Below are 25,093 nucleotides of genomic sequence, written 5' to 3'. Positions count from 1 at the left end.
CAGAGAATGTCAAATTTAGAATCCCCTGCTTTTAACCTCTGATTCAAGGTTTCCTTGCCCCACTTAGTAACATTCATCTACTGCATTTGCTGTTCACTAAACTCTGAAAACCATTCAGACCTCTTCATGAAACTCAACCATCTTCAATCTTAGCTATCCAAACAGTGAGATCATCTTCCTAGTTGATTGAATATTCACATTCTAATTGGCTTCCCTTTTCCAATGCTACAGGTCAAGCTGGACATGATGTGGAAATTTTTCTATGAGAGATGATCTAATGCAAATTGTACAGACTCGAATTCCTGATAATATCCTCTACTTTCCCAATACTCATGATTCCAGACACACTGTAGATGTCACCTCTCCTCTCAGCAAGTCAGACCACAATCTTGTGCAAGTTTCCAGTCTCACAGAACACCTGTCCCCTGGCCACACCTAATCTCTTGTCTTTTTTTTTTGCACTATAATGCCAAGTGAGATGACTTACAGAACTACTACTCTTCCTTTCCATGGTATTATTGTTTGCTACTGTATGCCGTTGAAAGGTTCGGAGAAATGTGTGCTGCTACCCAAGTGCTTTCAATCTGTTTTGCAAACTGTCTTTCTGTAGTCTGCCTCCACCTACAGTAACTGCTGGATAGCTAGCTTTTTTCTCTCTGGTTGTTCACTGTGTATCATGGTGGACGGCACTCATTTTAAAGCTTTGCCACCAATGCAAGTGTGCTTCAGGCCTCTGTTTGATCACCCTACCATCTTTCTCTTATACATAAATGACCTACTCTCAATCATCACTAATCCTATCCACAGCTTTGTCGATGATATCACACTCCATTCATCCTATTCCTTTGATAAACCATGTTGTTCTTAAGATATCCCTAACATCTGCAACTAGTGTCTTAAACACTGATCTTGATACCATCCTTCAGTGGGACATGGATAACCTTTTCACTTTCAATCCTGCCAAAATGTAGTCCTGCTTTTTTCTCACAGAAGGGATCTCAGCTTACTTTCTCTTATCCTCAGTAATACATAGTCACCAGCAGGGCCAGTTCTAATAAGTGTGCAGGGCGTGCATGCACGCACGTGGCCAAATCTCTAGGGCGGCCAATGGAATAAATTCGATATTGCCTATAGTTAATTTAAAAATATTGGCGATGAAATAGGAACGTAACATTATAACAAGCCAAAAGGCTATTTTACTGGCGACATAAGTTAAGTTTAAGGAAGATGGTAATCCCGTATTATTGTACAGCCGGGTACGAAACTCGGATCGAAATCCATCGAATCCTAGAGTTTCATGCCGAAAAAACTATCGCCGAGCCCAAGTGTAAGTAATCACTTGGGAAGTACAACACCAGGTACCTCTGAGCAAAGGTGGAGCAAGCCCCATCACTGTCCTTAATATTCTCAGAGGTCACTACCCAGACTGGTTTCAACCCTTTTTGAGGTCTCATCAGTGAGTAGGTAGACTTGGAATATCAAGGTTTTAAGTGAACCGAACTTGCATATACCTCTACCAACGAATTGCTAAAATGGTGTACTTTATAGTCTTTTGGCTTGTTATAGTAGTAATAACAATATATAAGTACACCATTTTAGTAATTCGTTAGTACAGGTATATGTAAGTTTGGTTCACTTAAAACCTTGCTATTCCAGGTCTACCTACTTACTGATGAGGCCTCAAAAAGGGTTGAAATCGGTCTCGGTAGTGACCTCTTCTCATAATGTAAAACAGTAATACATCTCCTAGGAGCTGCGTTTTACATTATGAGAGAATATTAAGGACAGTGACAGAGCTTGCTCCACCTTTGCTCAGAGTTGCCCTGGTGTTGTTACTTCCCAAGTGATTACTTACACTTGGGCTCGCCGATAGTTTTTTCGGCATGAAACTCTAGGATTCGATGGATTTCGATCCGAGTTTCGTACCCGGCTGTACAATAATACGGGATTTACCATCTCCCTTAAACTTAAAGAACGTAACATTGTTTAAACTTATAGCGGTGCTAACTTCGAAATATCGTCTTTCGATTTCATTCTCTATCTCTTTAAAAACTTCACACAACAAGGAATGTTCATTCAAGTGAACCATAGTTTTGGCCTAGTTTTTTGCTACTAAAAATACATAATTGGGGAAAAAAATGGATGGAATTACAATTTTTTATTTTTTTTTCTAGTACCTGTTATAAAATATACCGTCTTTTAGATAGACCTGACAGACAGACGGTGGACGGACAGAACAGAGTTTTTTCGGAATCTGTACAGGAAGGCTTAAGTCAGTTTGGGTCATTACAACATTTATTTATTCATTCAAAAAGAGAAAAAATAATTTGTGCTTATTATTATTATTACCATTATTGTTAATGTTTTTTATTATATATTTAGATATGTTGGATAGGAAAACTAAACGTCTGTCTGGTGCTTTTTATTGCAAAAGAAAGAATGGACGTGATAAGGAAAAATTACGAGGATCCATACTGAAATATGTAAAGTTAGATGAAGATAACTCAACAACATCAATCACTTCAGAACCTTTTCCAGACAGTAAGGGTGAAATCAAAGTGGAATGTGAAAAATCAAATGAAAAGTTTGAATTTTATTCAGAACTGTGCCAGGAGGAAGAGTCAACGCCGAAATCAAGCTGTGGGGATAATTTACAAAGTAGGCTTTCTGGTAATTGTGCTGAATTCACGGCAGAATGTGATTTAGGGGATCCTTGTACCTGGCCATCTATTGTTAATAATCGGTTATTAGAACCTATAATACATAAGGGACCTGTAACACCTCAAAATATAAACTTTATTAAAGATAACAATGGAAGACGTTTTCAACATCACAGTTTGTAAGACTCTTACCTAATGGTGAAAAAGTTCAAAGAACTTGGTTAATCTATTCTGAAAAATTCAATAGTGTATTTTGCTTTTGTTGTAAGCGGTTTGCTTTAAAGAAAAACAAATTAACAGATAGTCAGTGGTTTTCAGATTGGCAACATTTGGCCACTAATTTATCACGACATGAAATGAGTGTAGAACATATGCAAAATTACATCTTCGAAAAAAACACTAGTGTAGCCTTGTCCTCAAGGGAGGCCAATTATCTCTAACACGCAGGCATCTAATCGTCTAAAACTGGCCGTCACCAGACCTCTTCTTGGACTGACATTTATCTCCAGCTTCTCCCTGGCACAAACATATCACATCAATAGTTTCCTTAGCTTCTGAAAAACTGTTCTTTTCCACTCAAGAAGCTGTTTTACTTCCACTTAGCTATTAACTCTGTATAAATCCCAAATCCTCCTATCCTTAGAATACTGTTCACACATTTGGGATGCCACACCTAAAACCTTCCTAAAATTCTTGATGTTGTCCAGAGGAAAACAATTCGGCTATAGGTAATCTCTGTTTCACGAATGCAATTATTCAGCTCTGTCCATTCTTTAGGTACTTCCATGTCACTTCTTGAATTGGCAAACATCATTCTTCCACTAACTGTTGGGCCTGTTAAAACAAGAGCAGCAGCTGCTAAACAGTAGAAGAAAAAGTAAGTTGTTGTCATCGTTGGCTGAATTAGTTTATAGTTGTAGTACAAAGAAGATTTAGAACTCATTACAACAAAGATGCACCACACAGGAATTCCGTAACTAACTGGATTAATAAGTTGAAATATACAGGTTCTGTCAATGATAAACCACAAACTTAGAAAGCCAAGTGTAAGTGAGGAAAGTGGGGTATCTGTAGAACAATCCTTTATTGCAAGTCCTTGGAAATTAATAAAACATGCATTTTTGGAGCTGGGTATACCTGATTCTATAGTGCACAAAATTCTCAGAATGAAAGTTCACATGAAAGCTTACAAAATTCAAGTTCACCAAATGTTGCTAGAAGGTGATTACCACACTTGATTGAATTTCTATCACCAGTTTAATGGAAAAGCTTGACAATAATGCTTCATTTAATGTTTTTTGATGAAGCGACATTTCACAGTAGTGGTAAGGTCAACAGACATAACTGCCATATATGGGGCACTGAAAAGCTACAAGAAGTTGAGAAATATGAAAGATTCCCCTAAAGTCAATGTCTGCTGTACATTAGATAAATATTGCAAAATTGGGCCATTTCTTTTTGAAGGATGGGTTGTTAATAATGAGCTATTTGGAAACCTGCAGAATTACTTTCCAGTTCTTTCTGTTGGTGGCTTTCTTTTTTGTTTCTGCATAGCCATGATCCTGTCCATGATCTTATATCTTAAAGCCATGTCCTTCGTTTTTTTGTCTCTTGATCCTTTTCCCATAATTTTTCCTTCTAAAAACTGTTAGTATCCTCTGTCCTGCTGAACCTCTCAGTACATGTCCTGCCAATCTCATCTTTCTCTGGATCATTTCCTTTAATAAAGATCTCTGTGTTCTCATCTCATTCTCTGTAGGATATCTGTATTTGTCACATGTTCTGTCCATGGGATTTTTAGAGCTCTCCTATAGCACCACATTTCAAAGGCCGTTATCTGTTGCCTTACTCTCTTCTTGAATATCCAGGTCTCACTTCCATATGTGAAAATTGACCACACTAATGTTCTTATCATTCTTTTCTTTTTCTTGATACTCGCACAACTTCTGAGCAGATCTTTATTTTTCCAGAATGCATCTTTAGCTATGGCTGTTCTTATTTTTATTTCTTTATCTTGCTTTCCATCTGCAGTAAAGTAGGTGCCTAATATTTGTATTCTGTTGTATGTTCATTTTCATATTGTTTATGAATATTTCTGGCTCGGATCTGTTTTCTTTTGAGATTTTCATAAATTTGGTCTTTTTTGCATTTATATCTAATCCAAATTCTTTATCTTCTTCAATTAGTAGCTGCAGTAATTTGATTAATTTGTTTCTGTTTTCTGCTATTAAAATGGTATCATCAGCGTATCTAAGATTGTTGTATTTTATACCATCAATACTAATTCCTATTTTTTGTTTTTCAGTCTTTTTCATCACTGTCTCACTATAGATATTAAATAGATTTGGTGAAAGAATACAACATTGTCGAAATCCTCTTTTTATTTTCACTACAGAAGTCTCGTCGTTAAACAGCTGCATTTTCTGTTTGGTGTAAATCAGGGGTGGGGAACCTTTTTAGTAACAAGGGCGAAAATTGCTAATTTAAAAACTTCTGCGGGCGACTGGCAAATTTTAACTCTTATATATAATGTATGTAGTCTGCTGATGTACATATGAGTACATCAGCAAAGGGACGAATTGAAATAGACTCGTGGGTGAGGGGTAACCCACCCCTGGGTATAAATCATTTTTATATAAGTACATGATCTTCTATGTCTAATTTATCTAATATATTGAACATTTTATTATGTTTTACCTGGGTCAAAAGCCTTCTGAAAGTCTATGAAGCATATGTAAATGTTCCTATTTCTTTCAAGTGATCTTTCTGTTAGTATTTTTAGTTCCAGGATAGCATTAATGGTTCCCATTCCTCTTCTGAAGCCTTTCTGTTGTTCACTCAATTCACTGCTTAAGGCTCTTTCAATTTGTTTGTTCTTTTTAACAATGGTTGGTTAAAATAATTTTAGATGCATGGGATATTAGGCTCACAGTTCTATAATCCTCACAATTTTGTGCATTAGTTTTCTTTGGAATTGGCATGCAGATAAATGTTGTAAAAACTTCAGGTAATTGTATTGTTTTATAGATGTCCTGAATGGATTTCACTAAATAGTTATTATTGCCAGTCAAAGCTTTCAGCAGCTCAGCCAGAACATTATCACACCCAGGGGATTTATTATTACGAAGATTCTTAATTACATGTTCTACCTCCTTTCTTGTGGGTAGAGTGGTATCTGTTGTTATGTTTAACTTAAGGTGTCGTGAATCATCTAACATGCTACCATTATTATCATCATAGAGATCTAATAAGTACTCCATCCATCTTCCATTTATCTTTTCCTTATCAATGAATATGTTTCCATCTTTGTCCTTGATGTTATTAGACTGTGTACGTTTTGCTTTTCCATTAAGTTCTTTCACTTTCAGAAATGCTTCTCTGGTTTTGTTCCTATTTTGTAATTCTTTCACTTAACCATTTATTTTTTTTTTTTTTTTTTTCAAATTGGGAATTTTATCATGTATAGAACACAAGTTATGAAAATTTAAAACTACACAAGGACTTTATAATGATTCTGTATATTATAGTAAGGCCATCCATGTGATATTGTTCAACCTATAGTACATTAGTACTGTGGATGAGCAGAACAGTGGAAAGAAAGGAAGACTTCTAAAGGATAACAGTAGGAAGGAATGAATGATGAAGAAAAATTTGTTCTGTGAGCTTTAGTTTAACTGTGAAGGAGTGCTGAATAGTTGCTGCATGCATTTTAACAGAGTTCGAAGTGTGTGTGTGTGTGTGGGCTGGAGGAATTACTAATGCTATTTCTTTTGAACAATGTCTGTGGAAATATTTATAGAGATGAAAGAGTGGAAGGGAGTGAATTAGTGAAGATGAGTAAGCCTAATTATTCTCTTCTGTTCTGAGTCAGGTGTTCTTAGAAAGCTGTTAGGGACACCATTCCACATGCAAGAACCATATTTAGTGATTGGATAAATGTGTAATTTGCTATAGAGTTAATAGTCCTCCAGAGAAAGTAATGTCCTGAAGGATTTGATGTCAAAAGGACCCTAACTACAAAGGACCCTTTTTTTGAGAAATAAAACAGGATTGAGCGTTATTAGCATTGAAATTGAAGTTATCAGCACCCCATTGAAGAATGGTTTTGAGATCTGAATTCTGGATTGTAGAAGTTGATATTCTGAAAGTTTAGGAGATTTGTGTAGTTCAAGGCTTTTCAGATGTGAAAGAGGAATTATGTCATGAGCAAAACTGCATTGTATTTACAGTCAACTGGAGATGGTCATTAACAGAAGGAATAGTAGGTGAAAGAATACTCATGTGGAACACTGGCATTAGTTGTCAAGTTTAAGGATAAAGATCTATCCACCATTCACATGTAATGTGTCTAGAGAGAAAGCTGGCAACCCAGTTACAGAAGACAGATCATATGATGTAATCTTAGATTATATCCTTTGTGCTAACCTTGATCAGCTGCCTTAGAATATCAAGAGTAACCTTGATTACCCAAACATTTTCCATGGAATGTGTCCAAAAGAAGGAAAGCATAAGCAGTAAGATCCCTAGTTGATTGATAATCCATACTGGCAATCATTTATTAGTCGAGAGGATTCAAGGTAGCTTAGAAGTTGAGTGTTAAGATTTTCTTCATTGCTTTGGAAACAAGTGAAGTAAATGAAACTGGATAGCAATTAGATGGAAAAGATTTGTTGCCTTTTGTAGATGGGCTAATTTACAAGATTAGCCCATTCCTACAAAATACAAAAATAAAACTACATTCCTGCAGGATACAAGAGAATAAAAAGGCAACAAATAACAGGAGTCAGTTCTGGAACAAATTTTTAGTACTATAGGAAAAAATGGCATCAGAAATCTTTTATAGACCAGTTTGGATAAATTTCTTCTGATCTCTGACAAAAAATGAATTGAGGAGCAGTGAATGTTTTGTGTTTGGAATAGTAAAGGGCATTTACCAAGCTTCTCTGTGTAAGAATTAGAGGAAAAGATAGAAGTGAGGTAATTGATTTTTTTCCCCCATGGGTAGTAATGCAGTTAAAACATCCAAGTGCAAAAAGAGGTGAAAGCACAGAAATCATGACTGCCATTTGGACATGATCTCAAAGGTGTTTCTGAAAAAATTGATCATAATCAATTTTCCATTTCCTTCTTGTTATAAACTAGCTTTTTGCTTTCTTGCCAATAGACAAAGCACATAGTCTCTTCTTGGTGTTTGCAGAATTTCATGCTCATATAATCATTATTGTGGATAGACTGATCAGTCTTTTTTGAAGTGAGACATCAAGAATATATGATTCTGTATGTTTAATAATTATATGATTCCACACATGCCACAGTAGAAAATTATATTGTACAGATATTTCATCTTACATATCATAAGACCTCAATATGAACAAAGAACAACAGTAAGGAATTTGAATAGTAGAGCACATGTCCCAAATTTGAATCTATATATACATGTAGTTGCATGTATGTTAAGTTGCAAACTGTTAGGCTAAAATGATAAGCTAAATTATTTATAATACAATCTATTTAACAGAATTGATTATACTGAGTATAATAGTTTCCTAAACTTTAGGGATGCTGGGACAATTATTATAATTAAGATTTGCTAGATCAATCTTATTTTCTTCTTCGTAATTTCTTTTAATAGCCATTTATATCTATACGTAGATCTGTGCAATAATTTGCTATTTTCCCATTGGATCCTATAGTTTGCATTTTCGAAACGGCACTTCATAGTTACTTTAAATTTGCAAGATTATTTAAAGAATCATGAGTAATTTTTTATTTGAACAAGATTTCAACCTTATTTGAACAAGAATAATTCTTATCAATTTCTTGAATTTGGAAGATAGTTATATGAAAAAAGAACATTTAACATGTATTAATTCTTGGAATGTTGTGTCAACCATTAGAGCATCGGTTCCTAACTGGTGGTACATGTACCCCTGGGAATATGTGCTGCGCCATTCAAGGGTACACGAAAAATTATCAGCAATGGCAGAAAAACAAGAAAAGTAAACAAAATGCGAACGTTAGTTATGGAACAATAAATATTAAGTTTGAATCACTACTAATGGAGACACTTCAAAACTACCTCACATGACGATTGGTGAGGGCGTGGCTATGACAACCCCCCCCCCAAACCCACTCTTCTACCAATCCATTACGCACAGTTCATTCATCACTTTTGTCACCCATCCTCCTTTCCAAAATAATCGCATGTTACTAAGAAATGACCTTTGCAATAACGAACCTTCCGCTGACTTCAATTTGCAACGTTTCTATAACTTCTCCAAAAATATAAATACATCCATTGCCAGACTGTTTGATCAGGTTCAGTAATTGATTGAGTATAAGTAAGTGCGTTTTCTTTAATTGTGATTCTTTTCAAGTAGTTTTTTATTTAATGTTTAATGTAGTTTCAGTTATTATTGTCTGTGATTTTTAAGCATGTCAATTATGGATCAGTGATTGAAAACAGGAACAGTTAAAAAAAAAAAAAAAAAAAAAAAACGATGTGGATTTATAACCCGTTACCAAGTACTTCTCAACACGTGTCTGCAGCTACGAGTACACCCACACCAGGAGATAGTAAAAAAAGTGCATGTCTCAGGTACTACACAGAAAAGGAAATACGAACAGCTCAATGAGAAGGCACTCAAATATCTCTTGCCATTTACTAATACTGAACTAGTGGAGAGAGCTTTTTCTTCTTACACCTTCATAAAAAATAAGTACCGCAACAAGCTTAATGCAAGCCCGATTTAAGACTGTATCTTGCATTTTTTGAGCCTGATTTCAAGAAACTAAGTGCATCAAAGCAAGCTCAATGATCTCACCAACAATGTTTCAATCAGCTAGTGATCTGTATACTAATTATTACAGACTTTTCAGATAACACAAATAAATATTATTAATAATAATAAATCAAAAGCTTGTTAAATACTTGATCATCATTATCAATATTTAACATGAAGCTATACTTATTTCTGTGTTATGAATATTGTAAAATTAAATCTGTGGTTTGTACTTTTAGTCTAGTAATTTTCCTTTCCCAACTCATTACCTCATTTTCACTATTTTACATTAAGATAGGCACTGAACAAAAGTGTCAGTATTTAAAAACAGCTGTTTTAAAAACAAGGGGTACAATTTATAGAAATGGGTTTAAAAGGGGTACACAAGTGAAAAAAGGTTGGGAACCACTATATTAGAGGATGCCATCAAATTAAATAACAGCATCACGTCATATCACTTACAGGTGGATGACATACAGTGCCTTACTAACTCATAATAGAGGTAAAGATGTGATGGACTATGGTTGACTTCAAGTATAAACATGCTTTAAGAGGATCCATTTTGCAAATGTTATGACAGTCAACATGTTAAGTTTGTACAGTCATTGTGTTAACTCTTATGATTCTGGTACAATATGCACTAGAGAAATGTTTACTTCAAATTTGTGTTTCAATCCATTAAGTTTATCATAATAATATTATGTCAATACATAAACCTGAAATCAAGAGATCAGTCATTAATGTGTAATTTTTTTATATTAGATATGTTTTGTGTACTTTAGATGTAATCTATGTATAGAATTGCACAAAGTTTGATCAAACCTCTTTTCTTTGAGAAAAGCTGATTTTCACAAAGGAAGGAAGCAAGCAAAGTTTAAAATCTTTTTTTTTTTTTTTTTCAATTCATTTCTGTTGGAAATCATAATTATTCAGGAAAACAGTACTCTACTCACATTCAGCTGAGTTTGTCTAATTAACAGTATTGTTATTATCCCAAGACTCTCCTGGAGTCAGACTTATCAAGGGAGGTCCCTTTGTCATATGCACAGCTCATCATACTATGCCTTAAATAATTCTCTGCAGACATCACACTCTCAGACAATGCAATGCATTCCAATCATCCACAACTCTCCATGCAAAAACCTGCTTCTTACTTCCTTGCTCACACCCTCCTTATGCAGCTTTCAGGGATGACCTCTTGTTCTCTGACCATTCTATGAAAAACTTCTTCAATGTTAATCCTATAACAACCACTTACCAATTTGTACATCATATCACCCTCATCTTCCTATCCACTAAAATCTGCAAATTGCATATTCTCAATCTTTCTTCATACTCAACATTTCAGTGGCCAGAAACTACCGACACACATTTGGCCCATAATTTGTTGTGCGAGTTCTGTCGCTTCCCTTATGAAGTAGTACAATCTTGTCTTCTTTCCATTCCTTTCGAACTTGACCCAGTGTAAGACTCATATTAAACAAATGTGAAAAGGCAGATGTCATCTCCCTGACACATTCCTTCAAAATACGTGGTTATATTTCATCAGGTCCCACAGCCTTATTAACGTCGTTTGCTCAGTTCCCTGTATATCTCTTGCTCACTCACAGTCAGTCTCCATGTGCTCATTAAATATCTTAACTATATCCTCTGCAGCTGTTGTCCTTATACCATTTTCTTTAATTGGTCATCCTACCATAATCATTCCTTTTTTTTTTTTTTTTTTTTTTTGCTGGCTGCATATAGAAAGAACTCCCCAGGATTTTTTATTTTCATTTTCTTTTTTGTTTCATTAGCTAACTGCTGCTCATACTGCACTTTTGCTATCCTTACCAACCAAGTAATTCTTGCCTGTTCTTTGTGCTTCTCATGGAATTGAGTATTATCACTCATCTTATGTTACCTCCATAATGCCTTCTTTCTCTGTATTGCATGCTTAATCTCTTCATTCATCCATCCATTTCATGCCTACATTATTTAACCTTCTGACCCTTGAAATACATTTATATATTGTTTCTACTAGCTAGTTCTTAAATAGTACTCAAGCAGCATTGATCTCTTACCCCCAACTTCTCCTTCCATGCTACAACTGCAAACTGTCTTCTCATAATCACCAGCCTTGTAGTTCCACATATATCCTTTAATGGGGTATTGCTTGATATAATGCCCCATTGACGCCATACAACTGTAGTGATTTGAATAGCTTTTCTCTTGGCACCTTGTCATATGCCTTTTCCAGATCTAGAAAACTTAAATACAGATCTTTGTTATATTCCTATGAATTCTCAACTATTTGTCATAAAGTGAAAATCTGATACTGACATCCTCTATTTGGCCTGAATGTACTTTGGTCTTCACCAAGCTTCCCTTCCACAATCCTTCTCAACCAGGAAAACTCAGTAGGGAAATACCTCTGTAATTCTCACATTTAGTTTTATTTTACGTTTTATATATGGATACTATGAGAACTCTACTCCAATCATCTGGAATTCATCCCTCTGTCCAGGCTTTCTGAACCATGCAGCGCAGCCACTACAAGACTTATATCTCCATACCTGAGCATTTCCTATCGAATATACTCTTGGTGCCTTTCTACCTTTCAGGCTTTTAATGGCTTTTTCTACTTAGAGTATGGATATGTATTCCTGATTGCATGCCTGTTGAGTCTTTTTTACCATTGTTCTGTCATCACTGCTTGTGTTAAATCTGGAATGAACACTTAAATTGTCTTTCAATGTTTCATTTGTGATTTAACTGAGATGCAACATCTTTCTAAAAAAAAAAAATGACTTGTAAATAGATAATAGTTGAATCTTTGTACATATAGTATTTATATGCTTTTCATGTAAAATTTTTGTCTAAGATTGTAAATGGCCCTTAAATAACGACAAGAAAATAAGGTATCGTAAAGGCGACTTTGTAACAAGAAGGTCAAAGTTTAGCGTAAACAATCGTAATCTGATTAATAACATGACTGCGGGCAAATTGTGATACGAACCGAAGGCACGTGTAAACTAACCTCGTGAAGATGCAATGAGAATTTTGCAGATGCCACTCAAATTTTGCAATGTGCAAAATTGGGGGTGGCATCTGCAAAATCAATGACGTAATGGGGAGAACAGACGCGGTGCCTATAAAAGTTTTAGCAACGCTAGTTTGAGGGTTTTTCGGCTTCTTTTTGGGTGTTATTTTTAAACTCGTTCAAGTTTTGAGCGTTGGCTGTCCCCTGCAGTTTTCCGTGGATAGTTGCTTCGATGTGACGGGAACGAGTAAGTGATGTTTGGCAGTAAAGATGTGGCTAAGTAGCGGGCTTGTCCAAGCATAGTATTCCATGTGACGAGACGAACAGCGAACGGCAAGGTTTTGAGTAGCACCAAGTGCATATTTCCATCTTATGGGTTCCTGAGCATAAGGTTAGAAAGAAGCATGTGTTCGAAGAATTATCGACTGGCCAAGAGAAGGTACAAGGAATCGAAAGATAAGGAAGCAATTGGAAGAAAGTCTAAAGGAAAAGAATGAGAAATATCGTCTAATTGAATTCGTCAGGCTGGTAAAGTAGAGTTTGTCTTATTATATAATATCTTGAAGCCAGGGTAAGCAATTGTGTGTAAAATTTGTAAATCGGACTCATTAAAGCAGAATTCAGGACTTTAGCACCTATTCCTTTAACAAAGATCTTTAGTATTAGAAGTGTAAAGCTTCAAGCATTATTGTTAATTTTAGGTTGATGAATTGTATTTAAGTTAATTAAGGAGGAAGTGAGACTAAATCTACTTATTTGTATTAAGTAATTGGGATATGGGCAGGTTGAAATTTTGTTATGTATCAACTGATGAGAAACACCCATTGTGAATCTTATCTTGTGTGTTAGTTTAGCTTATTTAATTTTGAGGACCTTTCAACTAGTTAAAGTTTTGTTTAACATGTATCGTATTTAGTATGAATAAATTTCTTTGTCTTTTAACCTAAGATACGTGTCTGAACGTTTAAGTCAATGCACCACCTACTTTAATTATAGAACCTGTATATGTAAGGAGTGCGGGAGTTTAAGATAAGAACGGTTACGACTGCAGTTAAGAGTAAATTAGTAATGGCTTGAGTAATTCTGATGGTTTTGGAAATCGTGATAATCTGTGAATCATATCTCTGACAAGAAATTCTATCTTGTATAGAAACTAAGATGGTGCAGCTAAACAAATAAATTCTCTTAGTTCCGAAAAGGATTTGATACCAGATTTTCAATCAAGGAGAAATTGACTAGCTTGAAGCATTCTCTTTGTTTGAAAGTTTTACACACGATTCTAATTCTAGGATAGGCTATGAAAAATCATAGAAAGAACGCACCGGATAAGAACTTGATTGGAGTTTTAAAGAAAGATAAAAGTTTTGTTATTTAGAAAGAAATTAAAGAAGTAATAAGTTTTACAATAAAAATATAGAAAAACAACGACATTACACTTGTTTCATTTAGCAATTTTTTGAAGTAATTATTCCATATATATCGAGGATATCTTTTTCTCCAGCTTTCATGTCACCTTAGTCATCTCTGATTCCTTTTACCATACTCTTTCATCCATTTCTGAGCCTTTTCAGCAGCCTCCTTAATATTTAGTCACCTTCCTGATATTTATTTTCTCTGTTCTTGATAAAGTCTTCCAATGACTTTTGTTTAGATAGTTTTACATAGTGTTTAGTTTTCTTTCATTTCTCTCTGGATTCTCTAAGAGCACAAGCTGACTTATTTGCCCAGAACTTTCAATATGCTTTCTTCTTTTTCTTCACTGCCTCTCTAACTTCTTGTGACCACCATGGAGTTCTGATTTTTCTATCCTTGCAGAAAACCTCACCACATACCTCTCTGGCTGAATCCATCAGTGTTTTCTTCAGGATCTTGTCACTGAATCTCCAAGGTTTGGTTCCTGTTCTCAAACTGTTTCATTTTTTTCTTCAATCATGTTTGTGTATTTTAATATACAGTTCACATCTGAGAGCTGCTCAACTTTTATTCGCTTTAAAACTTTCTTACATGTTATTCTTTTCAATATGAAATTCAATTTTATCCTGCTCAAGACTAAATGGTGATCACTTCCAATTTGAAATCCTCTGTACACTCTGGTGTCCTGCACCAGGGAGAAAACATCACTATCAACAATAACATAGTCAATGAGACTTTTCTTATTCCTTGCCACTTCTCTCCATGTGAATTTATGCACATTTTTATGTTGGAACATTGTATTAGTAATAACCATTCTGCCCTGAGCAGAAATCCAACAGGTATTTGCCATTATTATTAGCTTTGCTCTTTTCACCAAATTTTCCAAAATTATTTCTGTATGTCTGCCAGTCATATTGTCCAGTTACCCATTCTGATTTGTCCATATCAATCTACTTGATATTACCTGCCATTCAATAAGATTAGCCTCATATTTAGTGTTGAATACTATAGCTACTCCTTTCTTTTTCCTGATTGTTATTGCCTGAATATAGCATTTTGTATTTATTGCTCAGAAAGATCTCATCAGTTTTTGTCTTTTTTGTTTCAGTCACCCCTATTATGTCAATCTGGGTCTTATCCAATTCCTCAGCTAGCTCCATTTCTTTGCCATTCAAGCTTCTTATGTCGATAGTACTGATCTTGAACTGTGATGTTGAGTTGGGGTGTATTTCAGGATTTGTTCCAGTAGCTGAAATTTTGCTGTTCACCCTGGTTCTGTGGTGAAAACAATGGGGACCTTGTTTAACGGAGCAATGCCCCAGCTGACATGAAATTCTGTCATGTTGTACCATCGTTTTATTTATGGTTAGCCAATAAGAATACAATTTGCTTGGCTAAATCTCAAATTTCCAGACTATCCTCATTTGTTTAGTATCCAGATAAATACCTAACAGGGTGCACCGTGAGAAGGTGAGGATTGGACATTAGGTCAGAAGCCCTGATCGGTGTTCTACATTCCTTTAAAGGCTATGTGGAAGTCTCCTCTCAGTTATACAGCTTTGACTCTTGAGCACCCACATGACTGTCTGTGAGGAGGATATATCTGTTATAAAAGTATAAATATTGAGGAAAGTTATGTGATATTTATCCATATCTTATAAAATAAGCCTAGGGATTACTCGTTTTAATTTTTTTCCCCCAATTAATATGTAGTTATAAAAAAAGATGCTGTTCCCATTTTTTATTAAGGAAACTATTTTGGCCTATGCTTATGATGGTTTTAATTAAAGTAAATGTTCTAAAAGTAGCAGTAATAATATATATATATATATATACATACATGCGACGGACAACAGAAACATAAAAGATGTTTCTGTTGTCTGAAAAGTTCTCGGCCTCAACCATTGATGGCAACACTATGGGCAAGATTTTTTTTTTTCTAAGTTGATACATCTGTCATAAGTATCTATGTGAAATTGTAAGTCATTCTATCAAGTAGTTTGTTTTATACAGTTGTCTGAAGCAAAAGCATTGTCTATATCCTTTGAAATAGATAAAATTGAGTATTGTGCAGTTATAAAATTCTTTGTAAGGTTTAATGCCAACAGATATTCATTCAAAGTTCATAAAAGTTTATGGGCACTCTTCTCCTTTGTTTTCGACAATTAAGACATGGGCTGCTGAGTTTAAACGTGGCCGCACCAGCCTTGAAGAGGATCCACATGAAGGATGTCCAGAAAGTGTAACAGCACCAGAAATCATTGATTAAGTGCACGATATGGTACTGGATGACCAGCAAGTCAAAGTGCCTGAAATTGCTGAGACTATAGGCATTTCAAATGAACATGTAGGATATATTTTGCATGAAGAATTGCAAATGAAAAAGCTTTGTGCAAGATGGGTGCTGCACTTGCTCACAGCAGATCAAAAACGCACTCGCATGAAAATCTCTGAACAGTGCCCAGAGTGTTTTAACAAGAATAATACTGATTTTGTGCATTGATTTATTACTATGGATGAGACTTCGATTCACCGTTACACACCAGAATCCAAACAGCAGGCAAAACAGTGGACAGAAACCGGTTGTTTGGTTCCATCAGCAGGAAAGGTCATGGTATTGGTGTTTTGGGATGCTAAAGGCATTTTGTTTATTAATTATCTTGAAAAGGGTAAAACAAAAACTGAGGAATATTATTCCGATCTTATAACCAGACTAGACGAAAAAATTCGTGAGAAAAGACCCGGTTTGCAGAAGGAAAAAATCATCTTTCATCAGGACAATGCACCTGCCTACAAAGGTGTTTTGGTCACACCAAGGTCATGGCATTGATGTTTTGGGATGCTAAATGCATTTTGTTTATTAATTATCTTGAAAAGGGTAAAACAATAACCGGGTAATATTATTCTGCTCTTTTAACCAGACTAGACAAAAAAAATTCGTGAGAAAAGACCCAGTTTGCAGAAGAAAAAATCATCTTCATCAGGACAATGCACCTGCCCACAAAGGTGTTTTGGAAAATTAAGGATCTGCACAATGAATTGTTGGAACATCCATCCCATTCCCCAGATTTGGCTCCCTCTGACTTCTATCTCTTCCCTAAACTAAAACTCTTCCTCGCTGGTCAGCGTTTTTTTTCTTCGAATCAAGAGGTGATTGCAGCTGTAGAGGGGTATTACGTTTTGCAGATCTTACTGAGAACCACTACAGGGACGTGATAATTGCACTGGAATAAATGTATTAGTCTTAAGGGAGATTATGTTGAAAAATAAAAAATAATTTTGAAATTATAAATTCATTTTCATTGTTCAGCCGAGAACTTTTCAGACCATCCTCGCAACGTGGAAGACGTGGGTGTTTAGATGCAAAGTTGTTTCATATTTAGATGAAACAACATTGCATCTATGTAGGAAGGCATTTTTTTTTTTTTTTTTTTAAACAAAAGTTGGATGTGACTGAAAAGATGGTACTGTTTCTCAAAGGCATTGATGACCACCCTTTTATGAGTAATATGTATTGATTAATCTACCAGAGGACCCTGAATGACATCTTGTGAACACACCATAAATAAATGCAGAGAAATAACCCCAAACATTAGTAGTATTTTATGTGACTCCATCCAGGAAAGGTTGTAAACATATAGTACTTTGGAATTGTGAATGGGCTAAAGATTTTTGTAATTTTTCATTTTTACATAATTCAGAAACTCTACTCTTAATCCCGAACATCGACCTTTTGGTTTCATTAGTAATTATATATGAATTTCGCATTTTTTTTTTTGTTTAATATTTCTGTTGTTAAATCAGTGCATTGTTATATCTCTTTATATCTGTGACATTTTTCTACATATGAAATTTCAGGGATCTGCTTTAGCTGCTATGGTGGGTCAGATGACATATGGCAAACGACAGTGGGAATCATATGACACACAGATGAGGAGAATCATCCCAGTTATGCATTACACAATGAAGGAGTTGATAGCAGTTATCGATGCTGATACAACAGCTTTCAGTGATTATATGGTATTTATTCTTTTATGTGAAAATCTCATTTTTGTACAAAATAATTTTTGTATTAAAAATATTAAACTTTATTACTTTGTGATGGTTTCCCCTTGCATGTATTTTGTTTTATGTAAAATTGATTTTTATTGGGCAGTATGGTGTATTTCATTGTTCATAAGAGACAAGTACTGTAATTGATGCATATTTTGGGATTATGGTTATCAGTTTAGCATAACACAACTGATTATTAAACAGTTACTACTGCTTTTTTATTATGATAATTATGTTCACTTTTTTATTTACATCGATTTTTTAAATTTAACTGAAATTTGACTGAGTAAGATACCAAGGAGTCCTCTTGAGGAATACAATGCATTACTTATAACAGCCCAGAAGCATAATTTCATGAATAATGGATAATGAAACCTTTCTGTATCATAAAAACAGATCTGAGGAGTAACATTGCTTTCTGTTTTCAATATCATTATTCTGTGTCATTATTTTTTATTACTTGCATTACTGATCATACCATAGACAGTGAACAGTGATGCAGAAAAGAAAGTAATTTATTTTTTATTATTTTTTTATAAGCTATCATTGTAATATTCCATTCCCCAAAACATCAAACTTTCTTGTTTTGCCAGTTACCTTAAGCAGTTCATATCCCTTCTGTAACTTATCACATGAGTGATCCATTTCTTTATCTTTCTTTTTTGGAATCTATTAATGCAGTTTTTTTTCAGATATTTATCAAATTCCTAATAAGTTCCCTCTGAAGTATACAGGATATTATGATTAGTACTACATGAAAAGTTTACATCGTTACCAAATTCAACAGTTTTTCTCTAAATTACTCGGTAATTTGTCAAGACTCCAATATTATCAGATGTTATATTTTTTGGTCTTCCTCTGGGTCTTTTTAATGAATCCTAGCAAGGGGGGGGGGAATATATGAAAAAACTTGTTTCGTTAATCTTTCTTCTCCCATTCTGTTTGAGTGACTATACCACATGAAGATCAGCTCTGCTCTTTAATATGGTTCTACCATTGATGCTATCTGTTAACTATCCTAATTTTTCTTAGAACTCACACACACACACACACACACACTATATATATATATATATATATATATATATATATATATATATATATATATATATACATATAATTATCATCATTAAGGGAGACCTCCAGGGAGTCAGGGACTCATCGAGAGAGGCCACATACTACAAGCACCAGCTATCATACTTATTGAATCCGTTCACACTACTTGCACATACCACATCCAGTGGTAATCCATTACAATCATGCACCACCACCCTATGAGAGAAAAATCTAGCCCTCGCCCCTTCTTAGCAGAAGTCATTCTCTGCTTCCAAGGATGCCCTCTTGTCCTTTCCCCACCCTCCATAGAATGAAAAATTCCATCAACTGAAATCCTGTATGACCCTTTCAGAAGTTTGTACATCTCAATCACATCACTCCTTTTTTTTTCCTGTTTGCTAGTGTCTGCAGTCTACAAATTCTCAATCTGTCTTCATAATCAGTATTCCACAATCCTGATGTAATTGTTAACACTCTCCTTTGCACTCACTCCACTGTATCAGAATCGCAATGGAAACCAGGAGATCAGACCTGTGCACAATAATCCAAGTGAAGTCTCTAGTCTTTGATCAGGTATTTTATCTAACCCAATTAACAGATCCAGAAGTTAAAATTTGTTTGAACACTGTCTTGTATGCAGCCAGTTCAGTATTTTGAATAATTTCTGACATTCCATTTAAATTTCTTCAGCTGGCTCCAATCATATGAACTATGCTTATTCTGATGTTCATTTTCAATTAAAAAAATTAAAAATTATGCATAATAGTTGAAATATTTTACTTGTTCTGTAGGCTCTCTCCATGAAATGTAGCTTAAGTTTTCCATATTCCTACTAATTTTAAGTTTTGATCTCTTTATTGCTAATTTTTATACTAAGTTTAGGAAATCCTGCAGCTTCTCCTTACATCAACTGCATAAAATAAAAATGTAAGATTCAATATCTACTTAATTCTGATATTATCAGTTAAATTGGCATAATTAGGGGAACTGTAGTATAGTATAGTATAGACCAGTGGTTCTCAAACTTTTTGAAGTCGGGGCGCATTTAAAAATCCTACAAATAATTGTAAGTGCACTATATACAAATTTCTGAGAAATATGTTATAATAATTAAGTTAAATATTACAGAAAAAAAAATGCTATAAAAATAAAATGAAACATACCTTAAGTTTATTCATTCTTGTGTTTATGAGAAACACGAGCCCGATGTGTCCCAGCGATTGCTTCAATGTTTGGGCATATATTTGAAAGGCAAACTCTCATTTCCTCATCAATACATTGAAGAGTTCCTCTCTTTTTACACTTAATTGTGGTGAGGGTAGAAAATCCTAATTCACATAAATATGATGTTGAAAATTGTAGTAAAATGTTCAAAGGTTTTTTAGATATTGACACACATTCTTCTTTTATAGAAATCCAAAAGGCTTCAAGAGACAATTCCTTATGTTTAATCATCAATCCACGATCAGTGGATATAGCTGCCAGTTCTTCTTCTGTTAATGTTAAACCAAAATCACTTGAAGTTTCCATAAATGGGTTTCTAATCCAATCATATTGTTCAGTGTTTAGTGATGGAAAATAAGAACTCAATTTTTCTTCTTAACTTGTTAAATGTTCAACTATTATTGGAAGTGTTTCATTTATGCAAGTGTTACTTACCAATGGAAACATTTCCAAATTACCTTCAACAGCTTTTCTTTTCCAAATCTGTAGTTTTCTCTGAAATGCTTTCATTTTGCAGTGGATGTGAGAATATTTTCTTCTTTCCCTTGCAGGCTAGTATTCCAAATATTGAGCTGCTGAAATATATCGGCCAAATACTGTAACCTGGCAATCCAAAATTCACACCGAAGGAGGTTATAAAAATGTAATTGTTTCATCTCTTCAAAAAACGCAAGAAGTTCTTGTTGTAGCTCGTGTACACGGGTAAGTACTTTCCCCCTTGACAGCCACCTCACCTCAGTGTGTAAAAGCAGCCGTCTGTGTTGTGAATCCATATCGATACAAAGCTTTTCGAATAAACGCGATTTGACAGGTCTTGTTTTAATAAAGTTTACCATCTGAACAACTTGATCTAAAACTTCTCTTAATTTTTCTCCCAATGTTTATGCCATCAAGGCCTCCCTATGAAGAAAGCAGTGAGTTACGATAACATTCTCATTTTGTTTTTTTTACAAAAGATGTAAGGCCCTTAACACAGCCTACCATGGAAGGGGGCTCCATCTGTACAAATGCCTACACACGACTTCCATGTTAACTGCCATTTATCAAGATAGCTATTCAAAATGTTAAAAACGTCCTCACCTTTTGTAGACACACTTAATTCTTTGCAAAAAAGAAACTGATTTACTATTTGATCTTCATTAATAAAAACGGACGAATGCTAAGAGTTGTGCCTTGTTGGTAATGTCTGTTGACTCATCAACTTGCAATGCAAAATTTGAATACTGAAGTTTATTACTGCATACATTTTTCTCGATATCAGAAGACATTTCTATAATATGCCTGTGAACTGTATCGTTGGACAGAGGAATCTTGCTTATTTTCATTGCTGCTTCATTTCCAAAATAAGTGACTTACCTAAAGTATGATCTTTCATATTTTTTGCTATCAGTTCTGAGACTTGATAAGAAACGATTTGAGCTTTATCAGAAACAGTCATTATACTTTTAAAATAATTTGCCGCTTTTGTTTGCTGTTCAGACAATCTCTTGAAAAAACTTACAGATTTATCTTGTAAATTAGAGTGTATAGTTTTAAAATGTTTACTCAATTTACTAGGAAGCAATGATTCATTTGCCATTTTACATCCACATACTAAACATAGCGGCAAAGGATGATCTTCACTTCCAGTCCAAGTGAAACCAAAGCTTAAATAACTTCCATTATGTTTGTGAGTAGGCCGCAATTTTGCTTTCTTACTTGCACTTAACTTTTGCTCACTTCCAGAATCTGATTCTTCAATATCACGCTTCTTTTTGAGAAATCTATCGATTTTATTTGGGTGTATTTATCTGAAAATAAGTAATATGCACATAACATCCACTTCCAACACTTTTAAAATAAGTAATATACATAACAAGAATAAACCATATTGTTCTCTTTGCAAGAAAAACCGCTATTAATTAACATAATGATGTGTTGACAAAAAGAGTGGTATATCCGTAATGAAAAGGTATAATAGAGTAATTATATTTATTTTTATATCTGGACACATATTTCTCTGGAATACCACAGGGCGCACCCGGAAATTTTCTAGGGCGCACCCTTTGAGAACCACTGGTATAGACACGTGCACTCAAGCACTACATCAGTGAGACTGTAAAATGAGCAAAACATAGGGACTGTAAATAGTACCACATACTGAGATTAATCGTGTTGGTCTTTGGCCTGATTGCCTGTGGATGTTTCCCAGGTGAGGGGTGGTTTGTCAGGGCTGAAGCAGATCCCAGGAAAGTGTATTTATACTTGCTTTAATGGAGTAAGGTAGCTCCCAACCCTTATGCAGGCTTGCAGAAAGGCTTATATGTTCGTCGTACATGTTGTTTAATTTTTATGGTATATATCAGAACACAGAATTATAAGTAAATAATTATTTATTGACTTATTGCTGATTTCTTGCTATTTGGCCACATGGCCCAGGCACATTGGATACATTCTTAGCACATTTAAATAGCCAACATCCAAAAATCCACTTTACAATGGAACTGGATGCTAATAACTGTCTGCCCGTCCTGGATACACTAATCATACGTCTTCCAGATGGTTCCTTATCATTCTCAGTTTTTATAAAACCTACATATACAGTGAAATATTTACACAAACAATCGCACATCACCCTTCTCAACAGTATGGTATCGTAAAAACGCTAACCCCACAGAGCAAGAGCAATCTGTTCCAATGACAATGCTCTTGCTGCTGAACTGGCTCACTTAAACCACACCTTCTTGGCCAGTGGCTATAATCCCCATAAAATAAACAAAATACTAAATGCTCCTAAGAAACCCCTTCCACTATTCACCATGGAAAACTACAACAAAACAGTCACCATTCCATACATTAAAGGCACATCAGAAAAGATATCTAGAATTCTCAATAAACATCAGCTACGCACTGTATTCAGATCGTGTGCCAAATTAGCAACTCTCATATGTTCACCCAAGGACAACATCCCTCCTTTATCACATCCAGGAGTCTATGAAGTACCCTGCTTGTGTGATCAAGCTTACTACGGTCAAACAGGAAGAACTATGGACATCGGCATCAGTGAACAAAAAAGATACATCTGGCACTATCACTATGGCAAGTCAGGCCTAGCAGACCATGCTTTGGATATCCCTGCACACAGGATCAATTGGAAGAAAACAAAAGTACTGCACAGAAGCTTTTACAAGTCAGAGAGATTGTTCTTAGAAGCAACAGAAGCCTTGAAACATACTCCGAATCTCAACAAATATGGCTGTATAAATTTGCCTAAGATTTGGGAGACAGTCATCTTTAGACATAACTAATACCTGCTTTCTCTCTCTGTTTTTTTGGACTTTAGTCCTTGGGTTATTGCTACAATTTTGTTAAACTAGTCCCTTTGTTACATCAAACAGTCTCGCGTACTGTGACAAACTGTGTTTTTGTGCTCTGATGATGCTGGTTATAATACCAGGAAATATCAGCAATAAGTCAATAAATAATTATTTACTTATAATTCTGTGTTCTGATATATATACCATCAAAATTAAACAACACCTTATGCAGGCTGTCCTGCCTGTTTGATCAAAATAGGAAAGTTGTAGCTACAGGATACCAGTAGACTTCAGGTGAATTCAGAGAAGGTAGGTGGTCATTAGAGAGAGGATAAGGGGTGGTAGTTTTTTGTGTGGTTTGAAGATGGTTACAAGATTATTTCTTCAGGATCTTATCCACCTTTTCAGAAGTTCCATGGATGCATGTGATGATGGATTTGCTGAGTAGGGGAGGCAGGGTATTCCCACTAGATATAAAAAATGACTAATTTTGATCTTGTGGGAATTGTAGCCATTGGCTACAAAATGGTTTTTAATTCTGAAGTGAGTGCGTTATAATCAGAGCAGATTAATTTTTCCTGTTGACAAGTTTTTACGATACCATAATGTTAGGAGGGGTGGGTGATGTGACTGCTGTGGATGTATTTACATCTGTCTATGTGCTTGCTTTTCTGTTAGTAAAGGCCAAGGATCGATATGGTTGTTGTGTAACTGGGATGTTTAGGAAGGATAGAGTTGTTGCTCTCTGTTCCTATAGCAAATTGAATCTTTGTGGGGGTGGGAGGAGGGGGGGATGTATAAGTGTGATTAAAGTTGAACAGCTTTCAGAGATGAACAGTAGGCTTAATTACACACATATTGTTAAGAAAAGGTGAAAATTGAAAACAGGACTATTGAAAAATGTTGAAAATGGAGGAAAGAGTACTGTAAAAGAAATTAGAGATGACAGAGGCAACATGAAAACTGAAGACAAGATATTCTAGATGTTTCGAGTAATTACTTTGAAAGATTGCTGAATGAAACAAGCATTGTCATCATGATGACAGAAAACATTTAAGAGGAATGCGATCAGAGTACATATCTATACTTGAGGTTAAAAAAAAAAAAAAAGCTATCATAAGCCTGAAATGTGGAAAGGCAGCTGGCATAAATGATATTTAACCAGAAATACTCAAATATGAGGTATAAAAGTTTTACAAGGACATTCATGAGTAATTCAGAAAATCTGGTTAGAAAATCAAATTCCTGGTGTTTGAAGCAGAGCTCTTATAGTACCTATCTTTGAGATAATATAGAAAATAAAACTGAATATGAGAATTACAAAGGAATTTTCCTAATCAGTGTTCCTGGTAAGATTTATGCAAGTGTACTTGAGAAAAGAATTTAGAAAAATTGCAGAAGGGAAACTTGGAGAAGAATAAGGCTGATTCAGACCATATAGACTTTGTCAGAATCAGATTTTTCCTTTAAGAAAAATAGTTGAGAAATCATGGCAATATAACAAGGTATTTAAGTTTGGTAGATCTCAAAAAGGCATATTACATTGTGCTGAATGAGAAAAGCTATTAGAACGCTACAATTATGTGC

The 25,093-nt window shown here is 34.9% G+C and overlaps 1 protein-coding gene across 1 annotated transcript in view; it reads left to right on the top strand.

The window, feature by feature from the left end:
* Nucleotides 1-25,093, top strand: part of LOC150110052 (formimidoyltransferase-cyclodeaminase-like) — a 286,116-nt gene that overhangs the window by 180,690 nt on the left and 80,333 nt on the right. Inside the window, exon 9 of the mRNA XM_090390935.1 lies at nucleotides 17,736-17,897. Coding sequence (XP_090247061.1) covers nucleotides 17,736-17,897 — 162 coding nt within the window. The remainder of the gene's footprint in view (nucleotides 1-17,735; nucleotides 17,898-25,093) is intronic.

Source organism: Typopeltis vanoorti, chromosome 1 (assembly GCF_054136105.1).
Source record: "Typopeltis vanoorti isolate ZY-2024b chromosome 1, IOZ_Tvanoo_1.0, whole genome shotgun sequence".
Taxonomy (NCBI): domain Eukaryota; kingdom Metazoa; phylum Arthropoda; class Arachnida; order Uropygi; family Thelyphonidae; genus Typopeltis; species Typopeltis vanoorti.
The sequence above is the reverse complement of the archived record's forward strand: the minus strand, read 5'-3'. Positions and strand labels throughout refer to the sequence as shown.